General features: G+C 47.1%; 1 protein-coding gene across 1 annotated transcript in view; it reads left to right on the top strand.

The window, feature by feature from the left end:
- TYROBP (transmembrane immune signaling adaptor TYROBP) overlaps positions 1–14,210 on the top strand; it is a 177,081-nt gene extending 162,871 nt beyond the window's left edge. The window contains exon 5 of the mRNA XM_069201117.1: positions 13,901–14,210. Within this exon, the coding sequence (XP_069057218.1) occupies positions 13,901–13,951 (51 nt within the window). The 3' untranslated portion in view covers positions 13,952–14,210. The remainder of the gene's footprint in view (positions 1–13,900) is intronic.
- The last annotated feature ends 7,638 nt before the right edge of the window (positions 14,211–21,848 follow it).

Below are 21,848 nucleotides of genomic sequence, written 5' to 3'. Positions count from 1 at the left end.
CTCTGGGGACACCAGCACAGCACCCACCCAGCGGGCCCATACCTCTGTCCCCAGGACACGTCAAGCAGCGGTGTGTCCACCACTACAGGGCACCCAGGTTAACCCACCACCCCAACAACAACAGGGACCTGGGGGCAGTGGTAGTGGGCACACGGTCCAGGGGACAGAGGCCCAGGGAAACAGGGGAACTGGGAGGGCTGCTGTGCAACAGGGGGGGGGACAGGCCCAGGGAACCCACTCTCCACAAGGCCCTCTCCTCCATCATGGGAGCCTACCATCATTCCCAGGAGACGATGGCAACGGTACTGGGCAGGTTTCAGGAGATCCAGCTCTTGCAGGAGGAACAGTATTTGGGGTTCAGGGAGGAACTACGAACCATCAGTTCCGCCATGGGCACCATTGTAGGGGCTCTGAATCTGATAGTCACCACATTGCGGGACACTGTGGCACCACAAAGGGCCCCTGACACTAGCATGGACCAAGAACTGCCTACCACCTCTGCCGGCGCTAGTGGATAGGAGGCCCCGCCACAGGACCAACAGGCCACCAGCACCCCACCCCCTGCAGAAGGAGAACCACCCCGCAAGTGGGCCCTGAGATCCAGGAAGAAGACAGAGTAAGATGCCAAGACCCCCGCCAGGAAAGGATACCTCCCTGATTGTCATCCCACTGTCCCACATTGTCACCCTGTCCATCCTTAAACTGCCCCTGCTCCACTTTCCACAGGCATTTGGACAATGCACCTGTAATACAAATAGTCTGGACTCTGCCATGGACAATCCTCCACCATCACCCCTCACCGATTTCCAACCACCCACCAATATAGAGCACTGAAATAAACACAGTTATTGCACAAAACAATCAGGAGTCTGGCTGTGAGTTTGTACAAATGTATTAGACATTACCGTGCCAAAAATGCATATTTACATTGTGATGCCAACATACCACTGTTACACAGCTGTAGTCCATGGGGAAACAAAGCAGATGTCAGGCAGTGGGGCCCACATCTCTGAAATTGGAAGGGAAAGTCACAACTCAGTTACCATACACTGGGGGAAAAGGTCAGACAGTAGAGAGGTAGTAGGGGTTAAGTATATGTAATATGCCGGGTTGGAATCTTACCTGTGTGTCATTGAAAATACTGCTGTATTACTGCGTTCCTGTTGTCTATGTCGTCCTCTTCGGCTTCCTCGTCTTCACTCTCCACAGGCTCCACAGCTGCTACAACACTACCATCTGGACCATCCTCCTGCAGAAAAGGCACCTGGCGTCGCAAAGCCAGGTTGTGAAGCATACAGCAGGCCACGATGATCTGGCGCACCTTCTTTGGTGAGTACAATAGGGATCCACCTGTCATATGGAGGCACCTGAACCTGGCCTTCAGGAGGCCGAAGGTCCGCTCGATCACCCTCCTAGTTCTCCCATGGGCCTCATTGTACCGTTCCTCTGCCCTTGTCCTGGGATTCCTCACTGGGGTAAGTAGCCATGACAGGTTGGGGTAACCAGAGTCACCAATTAGCCACACACGTTGCCTCTGGAGTTGACCCATCACGTAAGGGATGCTGCTATTCCGCATGATGTACGTGTCATGCACTGAGCCAGGGAGCTTAGCATTAACATGGGAGATGTACTGGTCTTCCAAACACACCATCTGTACATTCATAGAATGATAACTCTTCCTGTTTCTGTACACTTGTTCACTCCTGCTGGGGGGTACTAAAGCCACATGGGTCCCATCAATGGCACCTATGATAATGGGGATATGTCCAAGGGCATAGAAATCACCCTTCACTGTAGCCAAATCCCCCACCTCAGGGAAAATGATGTAGCTCCGCATGTGTTTCAGCAGGGCAGACAACACTCTGGACAACACCTTGGAAAACATAGGCTGGGACATCCCTGATGATATGGCCACTGTTGTTTGAAATGACCCACTTGCAAAGAAATGGAGTACTGACAGCACCTGCACTAGAGGGGGGATCCCTGTGGGTTGGCGGATTGGTGACTTCAGGTCTGGCTCCAGCTGGGCACACAGTTCATGAATAGTGGCTCGGTCAAGCCTGTATGTCAGTATGACATGTCTTTCCTCCATTGTCGACAGGTCTACCAGCGGTCTGTACACAGGAAGATTCCTCCATCTCCTCGCATGTCCCAGCGGACGGTGCCTATGAAGGACAACAGCGAGCACAGAGTCAATCAACCCACAGGTACGTAACCACAGCTTGCACAAAACACGATTCCCAATGCATTGAGTGGCTTGTATGAGTGTTGATGCAAGGCCTAGGTATGTGTGACGCAGTAAAAAGTAAGCCATGTGGGCCCTTGAAATGGCGGCTGCCTGACCTGTGAAGTGCGACAATGGGATGTGAGGTAAATGCGCTGGCGTAGCACACCGTGGTGGTAGGCGGTCAAAGACCGCGGCGCTAAGCAGCATTGGTTAACATTGAACCCTATGGGTCTCAGGAGCCAATGACGATGTGCGCCGGCGGTCGCGGTACGCACCGCCGCAGTACGCACCGCCGCGGGCGTGACCGCCATTTTCTATCTGCTTAATCACTCGATACCTGAACTTCGACAGGAGAGGACCTACACTGCAAGTGCTGCTGTGACCTCGGTCTGGAAGAGACAATGGCTCATGCGACTGGGGAAAGGGCCCCTGCCTTCACTGCTCAGGAATTGGAGAAACTCGTGGATGGGGTCCTCCCCCAGTATGCGCTACTCTACGGTCCTCCAGACCAACAGGTAAGTACACTGGGGCCATGCTTAGTGGCCAATGCCTGTGTTGAGTGGGGCGGATGAAAGATGGTGGGGAGGGGAGCGATTGAGGCATGCATCAAACGACGGATGAGAGCATGTGCCACATGGCAAGGGTAGGGATGGGGAGCCACTCACATTGAGGGTGCAGAAGGTGATGACTCTTTTTCTCCCCCTGTACATTTCACATAAGTCAGCGCCCACCAGAAGATGGATATTTGGCGTGCCATCGCCAAGGACGTCCGGACCCTGGGGGTCCACCAGAGACGGGGCACCCACTGCCGAAAGAGATGGGAGGACATCCGACCCTGGAGCAGGAAGACGGCGGAGGCTCAGCTGGGGATGGCCTCCCAACGTGGAAGGGGTGCCAGTCGGACTTTGACCCCCCTGATGTTCCGGATCCTGGCGGTGGCCTACCCCGATTTGGATGGGCGCGTGAGGACATCACAGCAGACACAAGGGGGTGAGTACACTCTCATTCTGTTGACTTTGCGTGCAGTGGAGGTGTCTGGGTGGGGGAGGAGGGCTGTGGCCCTGTGCCCCCGCCCCCCACCTCTGTAGGGTGCCAAGTACAGCTATTCATGGCCCTGTGTCATCTATGTGTGCAGATGTCGTCCATAGGCTTGTAGGCCATGTCCCACGGATTGAGTAGTGGACCCCAAGTGCGCGGCGTAGTGCAGGGGGCTTCTGTGTCTGTCCTGTCCGCCAACGGTGTCGCCAATGCATGCACTCAACATGTCTTTATTTTCTCCACCCCCCCTTTCTTTGTTTTTCCTGTTCATGTGTGCATTAGCATCATCAGGCGGAGGAGAAGTGGCATCGGAGCACGAGGGAGCTGCATCCCACATGGCCATGGAGGGCCATGCAACGGATTCCGATTTCACCAGTGGGACGGAGGGCGAGGGGAGCTCCACAGCGGGGACTCGGGCAGACATAAGTGACACGGACTCGTCCTCTGAAGGGAGTTCCCTTGTGGTGGCGGCAACATCTGTGCCCCCCGCAACAACAGGTACAGCCGCCACCCAGAGCACCAGCACCACCCTCCCAGCAGCCCCTCAGCGTTTGCCCCGTGCCCGCTCACCCAGGAAGGTGGGCATCTCCTTTGCCCCAGGCACCTCAGGCCCTGCCCCAGTCACCCCTGCTGCCCTCAGTGAGGAGATCATTGACCTCCTGAGGACGCTCACTGTTGGGCAGTCTACCATATTGAATGCCATCCAGGGTGTCGAAAGAGAGGTGCACCAGAGTAATGCATACCTGGAGGGCATTCATTCTGGTCAGGCTGCCCTTCAGCGATCGTTCAGCACTCTGGCATCAGCACTGATGGCAGCCATTGTCCCTGTCTCTAGCCTCCCCCCTCCAACTTCCTCCACCCAGACCCTATCACCTGTACCTCTGCCTATCCCAGACACACCATCAGACCAGCCTGCACACACCTCAACACCCAAGGGAAGCTCAGGCAGACATAAGCACCACACATCACACAGGCATTCACCCAAGCAACATCCACATACAGACATACCAACAACCACTGCCTCTACTGTGTCCCCTCCTCCTCGTCTCCCTCCTCCCTCCCTGTCATGTCTCCACTCGCACCTGCATGCACTACATCTTCAGCCAATACGTCCATCACCAGCACACACACCAGAACTCCCCTCACACGTGCAGTCACCACCCCCACTGCCATTTACACGTCCCCTGTGTCCTCTCCCAGTGTGTCTGTGACCCCCTCTTCCAAGTTACACAAACGCAGGCAGCCACCCACCCAACAGCCATCCACCTCACGACAGCCTCCAGCCCAAGCACCTGCACCCAAAGACACCAGACTTCAAACTCCTACAACCACATCCTCTTCCTCCACTCCCTTACCCACTACACCTACCCCTCCCATTGCTCCTAAAAAGCTTTTCCTGTCCAAACTTAACCTCTTTCCACCAACTCCCCCGCCCCGTCCATGTCATAGGACTCCAGTCAGCACCTCAGCCACCACAAAACCGGGCCATGTCATGACAGTCTGCCATGGACTATGGAGTCCCCCACCCTCCAGGGCAGCCAGTTCAGTACGGAGCCGAGGCACGGGCAGCCCACCCCCGGAAAAACAATCAAAGATAGGCAGTGGCCGGCGTGAGAGGGTGAAGACACCAGGCACAAAAAACCCTACCATGGCTCTGGCAGGAGGTGTGGAGACAGCTGTCACACCGCCCAAGGTGGGGAAGGGCCACAGGCGATCAGGGAATGCTGGGAAGGGCAGCACGCCCGACAAGACCGCCATCAGCCCAGCTGGCCAGGAGGGCCCCACCAGCCCCATCCCAGATGGGCAGGAGGCCACCAACATGCCCGGCACTGCAGCCCAGGAGGGCCCCGCCAGCCCCATCCCAGGTGGGCAGGAGGCCACCAACATGCCCGGCACTGCAGCCCAGGAGGGCCACGCCAGCCACAGGACAGGTGGCAAAGGAGCTCCATGCCATGGCCAGATCCGCTGAACTGGGCTCTTCATCTCAAGCACCGCTGAACTGGGCCCTTCATCTCAAGCACCGCTGAACTGGGTACCGCCGTCTCAAGCACCGCTGAACTGGGCCCTTCATCTCAAGCACCGCTGAACTGGGCCCTTCATCTCAAGCACCGCTGAACTGGGCACTCCAACTCAAGCACCGCTGAACTGGGCACTCCAAGTCAAGCACTGCTGAACTGGGCCCTTCATCTCAAGCACCGCTGAACTGGGCACTCCAACTCAAGCACCGCTGAACTGGGCACTCCAACTCAAGCATCGCTGAACTGGGCCCTTCATCTCAAGCACCGCTGAACTGGGCACTCCAACTCAAGCACCGCTGAACTGGGCCCTTCAACTCAAGCACCGCTGAACTGGGCACTCCAACTCAAGCACCGCTGAACTGGGCCCTTCATCTCAAGCACCGCTGAACTGGGCACCGCCGTCTCAAGCACCGCTGAACCATGAGCGCCAGGGGCTGGCCCGCATCTTAGTCGGGCAGGGCTGCACGAAGCAGTCTGGGCACCATGCCCCACCCAGAACCAGTGGAGACTGTTATCCACTTGTGAGACTGTGGCTTTGCACTCCCCAGGATATAACAGTGGGCAACCCACCCACTGTAGAGACTTGAGAAGCTGTGGCTTTGCACTCCCCAGGATTGAACAGTGGGCAACCCACCCACTGTCCGGACTTGAGAGACTGTGGCTTTGCACTCCCCAGGATGTAACAGTGGGCAACCCACCCACTGTAGAGACTTGAGAGACTGTGGCTTTGCACTCCCCAGGATTGAACAGTGGGCAACCCATCCACTGTAGAGACTTGAGAGACTGTGGCTTTGCACTCCCCAGGATTGAACAGTGGGCAACCCACCCACTGTCCGGACTTGAGAGACTGTGGCTTTGCACTCCCCAGGATTGAACAGTGGCCATGGAGGCCCCTCGTGGATCTGGCGTCGTCGACTCATCTGGCTGAGGTGCCCCCCCTTCCCTTCCCCCTGAGGTGCCTGTAGTTTTGCTATCTGATGCCCCTGCAGTGTTCTCTCCATTGGATTCAGGTATCTTGTGTGGGCTTTGCCCATGTGATTTGGGCCCAGTGGTCCACGGACAATACATGCTACAATGCTCGGACTTGTACATATATGTATATAACAGTTTTTGATGTAGAATTATATTTTTAAGCCAGTAATACAATATATTCCTATGTTTAGAATCATTTCCTTTTGTGTTTGCATTCTTCCGGGGGTTTGGGGGGTGTCACTGATGTGTTGATACGCATTGATGTGTGTGTTGTAGTGGGTGAGGGTGGCTGTGTCGCGTATGTGTGTACCCATAATATTTTCTCCACCCCCCTCCCCTGTGTCGTAGGTGCAGTACTCACCGTTGTCTTCTGCGCCGGCGTTCGTGCTCCTGGTAGAGGAGTAGGTACACAATCGCTGGGAGTATGTGGAGTTCGGGTTCCATGCTGTCCTTATTCCTCGTGGGCTGTATGGAGGTGAGCGTTTTCCCTTCGAAATGGCTGTTTCCGCCGTGTTTTTATCGGCGAGGCTACCGCCCCGGAAAAGGTGGTGGATTGGTAGGTTGTGATAGGGTGGGTGGTACATTGTCTCCCGCCTGTCTGTTGGCGGTGACCGCCGCGCTGTTTGTTTGTGCCGCCGTGGCGGGGGGTGTGGTAATGTGGCGGTCTCTATTGGCGGTTTCCGCCAGGGTCGGAATTCCATTTTTTTTCAACGCCAGCCTGTTTGCGGTTTGGCCGCTGGTTTAACACCGACCGCCAGGGTTGGAATGACCCCCAACGTCTTTCTGTCAAATCAAAGAAGCGTTAGGAGCCAAGTTCAACCCAATGCCAAACGTCGACTATGAAAGGTACATTTTTAATCAAGCAAGACAGCAAGGTAGTAAAACAATGGATGAACGAGTTTTGTGAAAGACTTGATGTGCTCTTCAAGCATTGCAAATATAGTGAAGTTTATGATGAAGAAGCCATGTGCCTCAGAGTCATTGATGTTTGTTTGTCAGACTCGAACAGAAGACACATGTTGCAAGAGAAACTCAGCCTAGAAAAGGTATTAATGGCTGCCAGTGCTGAGGAACAAGCCGATCGGCAAGTCACTGACACTGAAGTGGGAACTGTAAAAGGTGAATCCACATTAGTCATGAAGAGTGACACCAGTGTAAAGCAGATGCCCGTAAGTCAACAGCCTCAAAAAAAGAAATACTGTGTTTCGGATGTGAATTTAAATTTCCACATGAGAAAAAATGTCTACCCACTAGACACGTGTAGACAGGAGAACTACTTTATAGCTGTTTGTAAAGTAAAGAAAAAACCACGTGCATCACAGCAGGAAGAGATGATGGATGCCAGAATGTTCCAGAAGCACTCTCGCCACCCCCGCAAAGACAGAAAACAACCTCAGCTGTGGAAGGTCAAAACTAAATGAAGTTGATCACCCTCAAGTTCACCTTGCAAGAGTTTTTTTGATGTCACAGTTGAGTGACAGAGAAAAGGACGAATGTGCGATGATTATAGATAAAAGGGACCAACATGCAAAAGTGGGCCATTATTTCTCAGAAGTACCCCTACAGCGGCACAGTTCCACGTCGAAAACTCCAGAGAAGTACATCAACTTCATTGTAAAGTCCAACATGCCTGCAGCTCTGTCCATTGAGCAGATCATTACCAATGCTGAAAAGGACATGTGTGCCCTTAAAGACATTATTGCAGTCCAGTCCTGGGGCGGAATGCTTGACCTTTAAGTGGCGATGTCGAATTAAAAAAATACTGCAATGTCCAAGATGAACTGTCAGTCATTAAAGAATGGTCTTACTAAGAGGATCCCGGATTGTCATACCTGCAAGTTTGAGATGGGAAGTTATTGAACTCACCTATGGAGACCATTCTGACCACCGGGGGGGCATTGAGGGACCGTGTGTGGTCCCATCGCTTGGAGGATAAAGTGGAGAGGAAACTAAAGGAGTGTCATTTATGCAACCGCCTGCCTCCCAAGATGACCCATCATCCCCTGACTCTGATGTTTGGGAGAGCCATGAGAACTAAACTACCACAGTGGACCATTGAGCAAACTTTACATGATGATGTGATTCGTGCTACTGTCATATTCGATGAGGGAGATTTGGTTCTCATCAAACAAAAGCGAAAGACAGAGCCTCCATTTGATGATGAACCTTTAAAAGTTGTGACACGAAGGATAACGGCGCATCGTCCCAGAAAATCCATTACAAGGGACTCATCCCACGTCAGTCTCATTGATCACAAGTCCAAACAGATTCAGAGGAAACTGGCTCACCAGAAAGACTCTGAACAAACATTAGACCCTGTACCTCTGGGGTTCACCCCCCGGTAAAGCTCAACTACCTTAGACCACGCGATCCGGCAGAACTGTACCAGCACTTAGATGACTGATTGAAAAAAATGCGATGCTGCCATTTGTTCATATCTTTTGATAATGTCTTTTTATTTAACAAGGGTGGAGATGTAGTGTCTGAAAAGGACCTTGTGACTAGAGCAGCATTATGAAGGGAATTACATGGTCGATCTGGGAGGTGTCAAGGTGTGATCTCAATGGTTTTTGGGATATTGAAAGTGCAGTTGAATGTTGTATGCTGATGAGTAAAGACATTAACTATGCGCTCCATGAGTAATGTGTTCTTGTGCATGCTGCCAGGCTGGGGAGGGCACAACACATCCCATCTACCAAACTCTAAATAAGGCCTTAAAATCTGAACAAGGTGACATGCTCAAAAGCATATTTTATACCCATGCTAGAATTTTAATGTATGAAGTTTTGGACTTTACACTTTTGTTAAGAAAGTGTTGTGGAATAGAAAGTCACAATGTGTGATTAAGTAAGCATGACAACATCAGTGGAAGTAGATAATCACAGTCAATGTGTTGGATCAGTATGTTGGAAATAGGTGGGCTAGAGACTGATGCAATTGAGAAATTTGCATCGATAGCCAGTGGGCTGACTTTACTACAATCATGTTTTCTCACATGCATGATCAATCTTGTTAGCTCCATGGCTGATCGCCAGCTGCCCTTTTACTTCTGTATAACGAAGTTTACCGAGTAACAATATTTTCTTCTCTGAGTTTTTGGATGTTGTTAAATCGGTCATTTGAACAAATGCATAGCATTTCTGTTTGAAAAGCAGCCAGGTGTTGATATTCCTCTGGAGATGGCTGATATGATTCTTTAAAGCAACAACCAGTCGGTCAATGAAGAAAGCAGCAGCATCACCAAAAGTTTTTTTTATTGACAAGGTTACATAAATGAAGATGTTGCTGACAAGGGGGATTTAGTGGCACAAGTTTAACATGGAAGATGAGATCTCACCCATGATGTTATGGTTCAATTAAACCTACAACAGTATCAGCTGGAAGGAAGGTTTTGCAGCCAAACAAGGCAGAATATTTGAAGTAGAAGCCTCAGTCGCCACTAAGCCATCACTATTTTATACCCCAAAAATCCCAACTTCATGTTTCCTTTTCTCACTGCACCCTAAGCTACGCTGGGGATGTGACTGTGCGGATGGGGTTTAAGACTTGATACTACATACGAAGATGGTCAAGCTCACCATGACACTAGTCTACTTTATAAACATCGTTGTTGACCTCTGAAAATGCCAACCTAACTTTGAGCACTGCATATGAAGATGGGTAGGTTTACCAAGAAGTCCTTTACCTAGGGTCTGCCTATGATTAGCATTTTAGAGCATGCCATCACCAACTTTGTTTACCAGATAACAATATTTATGTTTATGCAAAGGCTGAATATTGGGATCTGATATTTCTGGAGAGTCTGTCGCCCTTCTGGACTTACCAGACATTACGAGACACTGGAATTCTGCAATTCTGCAGCATTTCCACATAATTATGGATTTGGTGCATTTGCCACCAAGTCCACCCACCATCTCCTATTTAACTTGCAGATTTTAACAACCACAATTTTGTTTCTCGCTTAAACAGATCAGAAGTTACTAAAACTTCTGTTGCTGTGCAGTGACTGTGCAGTGACAGTTCATCCTTCCTTTGCTTATTGCTGCATTTAAGTTTTGAACCCATACCGATGAGGTGCAGCCTCTGCCCAGGCAGTGAGAACACTGTAAAGATGACAAAATAGTGAACTAGCAGTGCAACAAAACATGCTGTATCACGCCGCGTAATTTGTCCTTTCTTGCCACATAATTTTGTTAACCTTGCTGCAAAATGTGTTCCTCCCCTACTGCATAATTCCAGCGTCCCTCCTTGAATGTACAAGTTAAAATGAGGAAGTTAAATATAATACAGATTCTGTGGATAAAGTGGAACTTCTGACTGTTCCATAATGTGAGGAGCAAGTGAGGTTTTCGTTATACTTTGTTTTGAACTATCCTTGAGTTGTAGAAAAAGATTACAATTGAAGACAAGTTGTAACTGAGGTACTGTTCATGTGATATTGACAAGAAATTGAGTGAAGGTGAGAGGAAGAGGGTGGATGTAGAAGCTGGCGATACAATTGTGATTCAGCCAAAGAACTGACTGTAACATTTGTCGTCAGGAATAAGGGATGTTGTGCAAACATATGAGTAGAGCACTGGTTTTATGAATATTCATAGTTATGTACATAACTATACTTGTGTATATAAAAGCTATGTTTAACCAATGTGGAATTCATTTTTAAAAAGAGGATTTTTTGGTAATGATTAGGGCTGTGAAAAGTCCTCTCCTGCGGTATGTGATAAGGGTTCAGTCAGTGAACACATTGCACTCGAGTATTAGCCTGAGAGATATTACAGAGCTTAAAAATATGTTTTTTAGCCATGAGGAAGAGAGAAGGTCCACAAGAGGGCTGTGTAAAAACAAATTTCACCTGCGTCCCTAAGGACAGAGCTGAGATCTCTAAGCCCTGCAACTGTGATTGTCTAAATTAAGGGAAAAACAGGTCTCAAGTCTAATTGCACGTGTTAAAGGCCCCAATGATAGACTCCTAATCCAGCCCACTCTCCCTTACTTCCACTCCAACGTGGCCAAGTAACACTCCAAAATGTAAAAGACAACGAAATGCACAAGTAACACTTCTACACAGGCACACTTCTGACTGGAGAGACTGCATAGTCAAATAAGCAGGTGAGAAACCCGAATGCTTGCCGCAAACAATAATGACTGCTATGGAGAAGGTGCCTTAGTAAGGCAGCAAACAAAAGAGTACAGATGAGATGCAAGGAAGTTGCCCTTCCATGTGACTACCACAGTGCAAAAGACCCCATAAAGAACTGGTACCATGCTTGTTTTAAGTAGATGCTCACAGTAACTTATTTATCTTGCCTGTGGAAGCTAAGTAATATAGAGCCTGATTGAGATCTTGGCGGATTAATTAATCCATCACAATGGTGATGGATATCTTGTCCTCCAAAATATAAATTTCATTATATTCTATGGGATTTATTTTTCGTCTGACGGGATATTCATCACCATTGTGACAGAGCAACCTGTTCGCCAAGATCTCAGCCAGGCCAATAATATTTTGTACTGGCTGCGTGGCTCTACAAGGACCACTAGATAGAGCATATTACACACATTCCAGACAGCGCAGGAGGTATTCCAGTAGAGAATATAAGATGGAACACATGAGATACATCCACTACATGACTAAAAACAGAATCACCCCCTAAGGCACAATAAGTCAGCTTCCAGAAGAACACATTAGGCAGAACTCATCAGATTCATCAAAAACACGAGAAATAAATGACTCACAACAGAATCACCCACCAACAGTCAAAAACCTTCTAAAAGAACACAATTAGTTAGAACCCATAAGATATATCCAACACAGCACAAACATTTTGGCTGCCACGGGCTTACAGTAAACATTTTTACTAGGCCACATTATTCTATAACATGCAACAGTACATGCATTGCAGAAAACGAACTCAGATGCAACACTCCCAAGGCTGTTACAATATTCAATAACACTCACCCTCAGCAAACACCAAGCAACTTCACCTGCCCCACAATGGGCAGATGTATCAACATAGAAGATGTGCAAGCAACTGGCAAAGGCCTACAAGGGCCTATTTATCAAGCTTTCACGCAGCACAGCAAGCCACCTTACTGCACTGTGTGAAAGGGCACAGCAGTGGTTTCTTCATTAGGGTGAAATTATTTCATTGCCATTTCATTTTTAACCAAGGTGCACTGCAGCCGCCAGCCTGCCCCCGAGCGAGAAGGGCATGTCCTCTGACTTGGAGGACTGTAGTAGAAGCGGCCAGATACTTCAAAGTGCGCATGTCACTTTGGGCAGGAGTCTTGTGCCTGCCCAAGTGACATGAGTAATTTGAAACTCCAGGCATAGGCCTCTAGGGCCTGAAGGAGCATCAGGCCATCCCATTCCATCCAATCCTGGCGCTGCTCTCATGCTGGTGACAGCATTAGAGCAGTGTCTGCTCCCCCACCACTTTGAAAGTTCACCAGCCTCTCCAGTAAGTGCAGTAACGCATCGTACTGAACACTATATGGCACACTCCTGTCCTTTCCTTACGCTGGTTCACAATGTCCCTTTTGGTGCCAACACAGGCACCCTTGTGCCATGGTGCAAGGGTGCCTGAGTTGCAGACGGATGTTTTTCTGCAGGAACGGACACCTTAGTGCACAAAAACAATCCTCCAAGGCATGGTCAGACTTCTGCATAGGGAAACTCCAAACAGAAAACACAGCCAAAAGACCGTTGGACTGATTAAAACTGAACAGCATTTATGCCTGATGTTATGGGTGTTACAATAAGGCAACAAACAAAGAATAAAGAAATAAAGCAGAGCTAACAAGTCACTGGTTACTACAGTATCACTGGTACTTTAACAATGTATTAAGAAGTGAGCAGCAGTTTTTCAAACAGTTTTGCAAAATAACTTGAGAGAAACTCACAAACTCTTAGTAGTAGTCCTGGAAGCTAACTCTTACAGGACTGCTACTGTACCATACTGGCAGGGGCGGCTCCTCCGTTAGGGCGGAGGAGCGTCAGCAGCAGCAGCTGCAAAACCTTTACAATTAAACGATACTAAACTGCGTTTATTATAGTTTTCTTGTAAAGGGGCGGGGCATTGGGGGTGACGAGCACTGAGGTGCGCATGTATGTTTGGATGGCCATCTTGGGCCGGCCAAACACACATGCGCAGTAGGCTCTCTCCAGCCTAGCAATACAGTTGCCGGGCTGGAGAGAGCCTGCACAGGCTCCCAGTCTGCCTAGGAGCACGCTGGCTAGGCGCTCCCTGTCAATCCTAATGCTGCTTTCAGCAGCGTTAGGATTGGCCACAGGGCAGGCCTGGAGGCTGTGCCTGCAGCCTGCAGCGACAAGGGAAAGAGGAGCAGCGGCAACGGAGGTAAGTTTTTATTTATTTATTTTTATTATTAAATGCCCCCCCCATGCGCCACACCCATCCCACCCCTTCAGAGGGCAGCGAGCCGCGACTGCATACATGGTACTGCCTCCAGCTTTGTATACATAATGCATAAGAGAGTGAGTGAGTGACAATCTCCTCTTTGATGTAACACTGGGGGAATATCACCCCCTTAAGAAGGCAATACTAACACCGCCCATGACCTTACAAATCACCTGATCCAGGTGCTCCGGGCCTGTTGGCTTGACTCTCTTCTCTTCTTCCCATAGGAACTGCAAGATCATAAATCCGATGTTTACAGCGACTTGAGCCACAAGTGAGAATCCAGCTTCTCCCACTCTGCTTATCAAGTCACTGGATAATGGGCTTTTCCAGTGTGTTATCAAGAGCATCATTGTGACATCTCGGCCTCATCCTCTTCTGGGCTCACATTGTGTTTCCATAACTTTACCTACTGGAACTTTGTTTTGTTTTAATTCTTCCATTTCTTCCCTTTGTGGTTTATTAAGCATTATATTATTTTTGTTAACTAACAATACCACATTAAATGTAGCTTCTAAGTAAAAATTTGAAGTGAAACGTTACTACACATTTTTAATGACATGATTACATTTTAGTTCCTGATTCGCAAAAGCACGTGTAAGTTACCTCATGTGTAAGTTATGGGCTTTTTGATTGTGAGTCCACGCTGATTTGTTTAAATGCTGGAACTTTCAGCTACTGCCTGGCAGATCTCCAAGGCATGAGTTACTCATGCTGGTAAAAATGCTAACTCAGGCCTATTGTCCTAACCAAATGTGTGTTTTCTGCACAGTGTATAAAGTACTCATACAGAGGGCCAGGAAACTTGCAAAAAAAGTCTACATTCGTATTCTTTCTTTGAGTTACACTCAGATTTTCACTGTACACCAGGATTTTATGGTTAAGGAGAGTTTGTTGTGGAATTTTTAAGGACTCCAATACCCAATCAACCGGCACCTACCCTATCCCTCCAGCTACTCAAAACAGAAAGGTAGCTCGCCTCTCTACAGGTCCATAATAATTTCAGTCACGCCCAAGAGGAGAAAAACATAAAATTGTATGACGCATTCTAGACCAAAAATCCTAACAATGGTTTTTCTGCTGAGATGTTTTTTAGTTTTTAGAAACAACTGCTATGCAGTTTAAGATTATATATTATTGTAGTGAAGTCTTCACCAGAGTTTTTGCAGAAGGAACTTCAATAGTGTAAAGATGATGGAACGATAAGTATTCATGCATTTTCTTTTATTTTCAAGAAAGTACTACATGCGAACTGGCAGAAGCACAGCGCCTAGCTTTCCCAGTTCTCTCTCTTTAACGTCCCTTCCAACTCCCCGTATACCACTTTGGGTCTTCCACCCTTCACTGAATACTTTCAAATAATAACTTCAGATCCCAACAATTGGAGCATCCATGCATCTGGAGAGTGGCAGAGCAACTCACCTAGAACACCTCCAGGAATACAGAACACTAACAGAACGTAAACATTTACTGACCAATGGCATTGAAGGTAAACTGCTATGGTAAAACAGGTTAACTGACATCAGACTAACTGAGGAGTGCCTTCATAGAACATTCAAGCATGATGTGCAACCTATTATGGAGTGCATGCATAGAATATGTAACTAAAAACGACTACTTATATTCCTTCCTTAAAACAAACAAAAGGATAAAACACAAAAGAAAAACATCGATACATTACAAAATTCTCAAATATTTTTTATAACACTCAGTTCCTTTTCTTGCTTGTTTCATTGGGTACCGCATTTGACCTAGGTACTGCATATGACCGAAGTGACAATTCCAGTTCATCCGTACTCTTTATTTCCACAAACACACTTCCAAAGTCTGGATCAGATCCACTGTAACATTCTTTATAAGCTGATGCATTAGCTTTTACCAATTTTGAAATAATCCAACCAGACCCGTTGCTTAATAACACAGAAGTCTTACCAACTTTCTGAATTGTAAACACCTCAATAAATTTAGAAAGGCATGCACAGATAAGTACATCTTTACTTGGTCACCCACTTTCAAATAAACTTGCTTAGCATTACTAAAATTTGACACACTTTTTCCTTTGACTTCATTACAACACTTTGTGCCATTTTATTCATTTTTATAGCAAGTATTTTCTAATTAGAACACAACCAACTAAGATGAACGTCTTAGTAATATAGTGTGGAGAGCAATGCAATGACAAGACCAAATTAAATCTACTACATGCTTCTTAACATTAATATGAGCTTTGAGCATTAACTGTATGCCCTCAACCAAGGCTTTGTTGATCCTCTCTACTAATCCATTCATAATTGGAGAATAAAGTGCCGTCCTTATGTGATGAATATTAGCACTCTTAAGAAATGAGGTAAACCCACTAGAGATGAACTCCGTTCCATTGTCAGAAACAATACTCCTAGGCAAGCCTTCTCTTTCTTTCTGGTATTCTTCTGACCTAAATGACCCAAATGTGCAATCGGAATATGTTTATTCCTTATAATTACCGGTGGCACAAGTGATTCTCCCCTCAAAACCAAATCATTGTTAAGAGTTAGCCCATCCATAACTTTCCAGTACACACAAAACTCTTTGGACAATTGTTTCTCCGAGGGCCATCCTTGAACAATGTACTCTGTTAGTACATCCTTAGTCTTATCCTCCGAAATGGCCTTTAACCATCCTTCCTTGGACACCACTTGTGCTACAGAAAGTATAACAATCACTATGAGTGCCACAACATATTCTTCTTGAGGAAACACTTAACTCACGGGCTGTAAATTAGTTGACAGTCTAGACAAACAGTCTGCCCTCACCTTTTGCAGTCCCGGTAAATAGGCAACAGTAAAGTTATATTCATATAACTTCACCAGTAGCCTAACAAGTCTAGAGGATGCCTTGCTCACTCCATTTTTTTATAAGAAAGATATTAAAGACTTGTGGTCCGTCCTTAGCTTAAAAGATTTACCCCACTAATATGTTCTCAAATGTTCCACTGCCCATGAACACCCAATTGCCTCTTGTTCTTTTGTGGAATACTTGGTTTCAGTTTAAGTAAGTGGCCTAGAAGCAAATGCAATGATGTTCTCAATTCCTCCCTTTAACTCGCGTAATGCTGCCTCTAACCCTGTTGCACTGACATCAGTGGTAATATTTTTAGCTGACTGTGAGAATGGGGATAATGGTTTGCATTCCACAGTAGCATTCTTGATTGACTTAACAGCTTGTGTATGTTCACTGGTCCATTCAAACCTAACCCCTTTTTCTAACAATAACCTTCAAGGGAATATTATGTCTGCGAAATTGGACACTAACCTAAAATAATATTGACATAACCTCCAAAAATGATTTGAGTTGGTCATTGTTCTGTGGTTCATTCATGTTTTTAATGCAGTCCAGAAGGTCTTCTCAGGAGAAGTCCCAGTACCATTATTGTGATATCCCAAGTATTCTACCTCTGTTGCAAAGAACTTACACTTGTCTAACCAAATAGTCATTCCCTTCTTTTGCAAAATTGAAAGAACCTCTTCCAAAGTTTCTCAATGTTTTTCAGGCATATCTGAGTATATTACAATGTCACCCTGAAACACCACCATCCCGTCAGTGCTTCCAAATAAACAATTCATCAGCTTCTGAAACACTGATGTGGCAGATGACAATCCAAATGGCATTCCAACATACCTAAAGGTTCTCTCATGAGTTACAGAAGTGATGATATTTCTAGAATCTGTTCCAAAAAATAAGGCTCCACGCTCCCTACTAGGACAGGGGTTTTGTTATCCCTCCAAGCATTCGTTTATGTGGGAACAATAGCCCTCACCATTAGGTGACATACTACATCATTGGGCCATGCTCCTCATCAGGCCGGGGCAGCAATGCCTGATGGGCCCCGCTAGAGGGCTCTTTGCCAGAGACCTTTTTGATAAATTTGCTGGAAGTGAGTGCACGATTGGACAAAAATGTGCATTAAAATTGTCTAAGGGTGCCAAAAAGTCAATCTTTATTTTAACCTGACACCCCTGTCAGGGCTAAAAACCAACAAAGGGGAAGCAGGTTACAATGATCCAGTTACCTCAAATTTTACCTATTGTGGGCCTAACACCATGGTACCTGCATGTAGGGGTCGGTGTGGGTACCTCCTACACCATGGAACCCAAAAACCTGGTCAACATGTTTCTCACTGAAACAGTCTTAAAGATCTAGTGGCGATTCATCAGGACCTAAAAAAAACTCCTATTCCTCACTATGGGGCTGATTTAAGAGCCCCTAGCACCTCCTTGCTCCATATTAGCGTACTGTTTTTTTTTTTTTACACTAATGTGGTCCAACAAGGCTAAAATCGCCATGCCAAATTTACAAAGTGGTGCAGTGCATACATTGTGCCACTTTGTAACCCTTTGTGCTACATTATGCCCTCTAAAAGATTTCTTTGCATAATTCATTTCAGCACTTTTAATGCCTGCTCAGAGCAGCTGTTAAAAGGAGGCATGCCATTGTTTTCAGTGGGCCACAATGCGCTGTGCAGGATTAGCGTCAATATTTTTTACTCTAATCCTGCAAAGCTCTGAACTAGCATCTTAAAATTTGACACTAGCTCCCCTAACTACCACTATGGTGCGCCATATCTTAGATAAGGTGCACACATGGTGGCATTAGGGGAGCGAGAAAAGTGGCGCTGCACTGGGTGCAGCGCAACTTTTCTTAGATCAGGCCCTAGGAGAGTAAAAGTACTCTTTTGCCAACTAGGAGCAAGATTCAAAATTTCTTACTATAGTTACTGCGACACAAGCAGGGAACTAATATAGGCAAAAAAAGGAATTACCAAGTCATAAAACATGGAGTCAAGGGTGCAATACATCCCTTTGGAAATAGGTGTCTCATATGTAAGTGAACACAGCAAGCCATTCTAGTGCTCAAAGTGGGGTGTGTGGAGTGAATACATACATGCATAAAACACTGCAAACTACATCCCACCGAGTCACTCTTACCCTCCTAGAATCAGGCGATCGGGCCCCTTGGGAATAACATGGGCCCTGGTCATTCTCCAATGAACTAATCTATAAAGTACATGAACATGTAACACAAAATTGGAGTATTATCCATGCATCCCTAGGTCTTGTCTTTTCAAACGAATGCTGGCATTGTTAGCGCATCTGACCTCATTTAGCTAATATATGAGGGGATGCGTTTGTAGGTCGCTGGACCTATTGACTGAGCTTCAGTAGTTCCCACCATGTAACCGCAAACCAATTCAAATAAATAGCAGTAACAATCATTAGCATCAATAATCAATAGGAGTCATTAATTTCCACACACCATGACCTCTTGGCCATGAATAACCACACGTTTATGTAAAAGTTTGAATGTTTATTTCCCTATATTAACAATGCTAATAGCACGTATCTTAGTCTCAAAATCAAATGCTAAGCATACAGAAACAATACTGGCTGTCCAAATAGCCTAAAAAAAAGCACAATTTAATCAGAGCTTGGACCACTACACATTCTAAGGTTACAGTACAAATCAATAGCAAGAATAACTGCGCAAACGAAATGGCATACATTTCAACTGTTATTACATGTAACGAGCATCATCAGTGAGTACCCTAGCTAACCTTTGGATTAGAATAACAAGTTTAGCCTTAATGCAAAAGCAATTTAGTCAACACAAATTTGGAGAAACAGCTAGCTATGGCTCTATCAAAATTTGCGTCTGGTACCTAGGGACAAAAGCAAATAGACATAACAATCAGTAACATAGTCTTATACCTTGCCTCAGTATGGTTCAGCAAGCTGTGGCAGCCTTCGTCAATTGGACATCAGTTCGGTAAGCAAGGCATCAGAATTCAGCATTTAAGTTCACGAAAAGCGAAGACTCTTCAGGCAGTTCGGAAAAGATTAATAACTAAACACTCAAGAAGAATTGGGAGAATGGCGCATCTCCTCTCGCTGCAGTCTGGCTAAGTTAGATTTCATAAAATTACTTCCCACGTTGCTATTGGTCAAAGAATCGTACGTATACATTTAGTCAATGAAAGTTGAACCCCAAGTCTAAGAATTTACTAGTACACGGTTCACATGTCGATGATTGGCTCCTCTTCTCCAGTTCCCGTTGTTGGGCTTGTCAGGTATTAATATTGTATCAACTTATACTCCAGTCAGTGCATCCATTGTCTTCTCCTGGGAAGGTCGCCTTTACACACACTAAGGCCCTCATTACGAGTTTGGCGGTCAGCGTACTGCTGCAGTAGAGTTGGCGGTGAAGACCACTGTATCACAAGTCCCGGGAAGGTACCTGCAGAACACAGCCAAGAGACCATTTGGCCCGTGTTGGAAATGGCCTTTCTGCAGGGTTACCCCCAAACTTTTTGCCTTCCTCCTTCTCTTTTTCTGACCTCATTTTTGTTGGCTTTAGGACTCTGCACGCGTTACCACTGCTAATCAGTGCTAAAGTGCATATGCTCTCTCCCTAAAACATGGTGACATTGGCTCATACCCAATTGGCTTATTTAATTTACTTGTAGGTCCCTAGTCAAATTCCCTACATGTGCCCAGGGCCTGTAAATGAAATGCTACTAGTGGGCTGCAGCACTGGTTGTGCCACCCACTTACTTAGCCCCCTAACCAGGTCTCAGGCCTGCCACTGCAGGGCCTCTGTGTGCAGTTTCACTGCCACTTCGACTTGGCATTTAAAAGTAATTGCCAAGCCTTAAACTTCCCTCTTTCTACGTATAAGTCACCCCTAAGGTAGGCCCTAGTTAGCCCAGAGGGCAGGGTGCTATGTAGGTAAAAGGCAGGACATGAACATGTGTGTTCTTTATGTCCTAGTAGTGTAAAACTCCTAAATTAGGCATAGCCGAGACGCAGCCCACCATCCTGCGAGAAGAATTGACGCAGCGCCTGCCGTGCGAAAGAAATTTCGCTGCATCGCCCACCAGATCGACGCAGCTCCTGTGACTTCATCCTGCACGACCAGGATTTCTCTGCATCGTCCCCGGGGCATCTGAATACCCCGCAACCCAAAGAAGATCTAAGACATTGCACCGGAAATCGGCGCAAAGCCTTCCCTGCGTGGAAAATTATCGACGCATCGTCTGTGTGCTCCCGGAGAAACCTACGCATACCTCCCCGTTTTCCACGCATCTCCTCCTCTGCGGTCCCTTGTGGAGAATTTGAATGCAAACCAGGTACTTTGTGCTTGCAAGAGACACTTGTTGCTTTTTAAAGACTAAAGACTCTTTTTATCATTCTCTGAAGTGATATTTCAATGATCACTTGGACCTGCATTTAACCAGATAAATATCTTATATTTTTCTAAATACTTTGTGGTATATTTTTGTGGTGCTATGATGTGTTATTGCATCATTTATTGCACAAATACGTTACACATTGCCTTCTAAGTTAAGACCGACTGCTCAGTGCCAAGCTACCAGAGGGTGGGCACAGGATAATTTGGATTGTGTGTGACTTACCCTGACTAGAGTGGGGGTCCTTGCTTGGACAGGGGGTAACCTGACTGCCAACCAAAGACCCCATTTCTAACAGCCCTCCACTGCTTAAGGGCTGAGGCGCCAGGCAGCAGCCATCTCCAGCCTGGCAGTCAGGCAGTATCCCACAGCCATATTACGAGGTTGCACTTCGCCAGGATTTCTGGAGCAGAACCACCACCTCCAAAAGCTTGGCGGAAATGAACAATATAAAAGGGAACACCTACCTTCAGGAACACAGGCACGTCCATAGGTGCAATGGCACTCAAATTGCAACTCCTTCCAATCCTCTACCTGGCCCTGCAACTCCTGGACCAGTGACGGCGACCACCCAGTCCAATATACATAGTGCCCCGAGCACACTGGGCACAAGCTGACGCTCCACTTTGACTCCTGCTAGCAAAGTGTAGGCCTCCATAGGGAAGGGGCATCAATGGAAAATGCAGGCACCTCGGGTGGGGTGGTGGGGGCGGAGTGGGGCCTTGGGCTTGGAGGAGGGGTCCTTCCGTCTGGGCTTGGAGTGGGCGCCCTTAGGCCTGGATGTTGATGGGGGTCCTTGGGCTTGCCCTTGGAGGGGGGGTTAGCAAGGTGGAGGGTGAGCTTGGCCTTTAAAGTTGAGGGAGTGGGCTTGGCCTGGGAAGTGGTGGGAGTGGGCTTGGGCTTGGCAGCAGTGAACGTGACAGGAGCAGAAGTGGCAGGTGGTAGAGGGGCAG

The sequence above is a fragment of the Pleurodeles waltl genome, chromosome 7 (assembly GCF_031143425.1).
Source record: "Pleurodeles waltl isolate 20211129_DDA chromosome 7, aPleWal1.hap1.20221129, whole genome shotgun sequence".
Classification (NCBI taxonomy): domain Eukaryota; kingdom Metazoa; phylum Chordata; class Amphibia; order Caudata; family Salamandridae; genus Pleurodeles; species Pleurodeles waltl.
The sequence above is the reverse complement of the archived record's forward strand: the minus strand, read 5'-3'. Positions and strand labels throughout refer to the sequence as shown.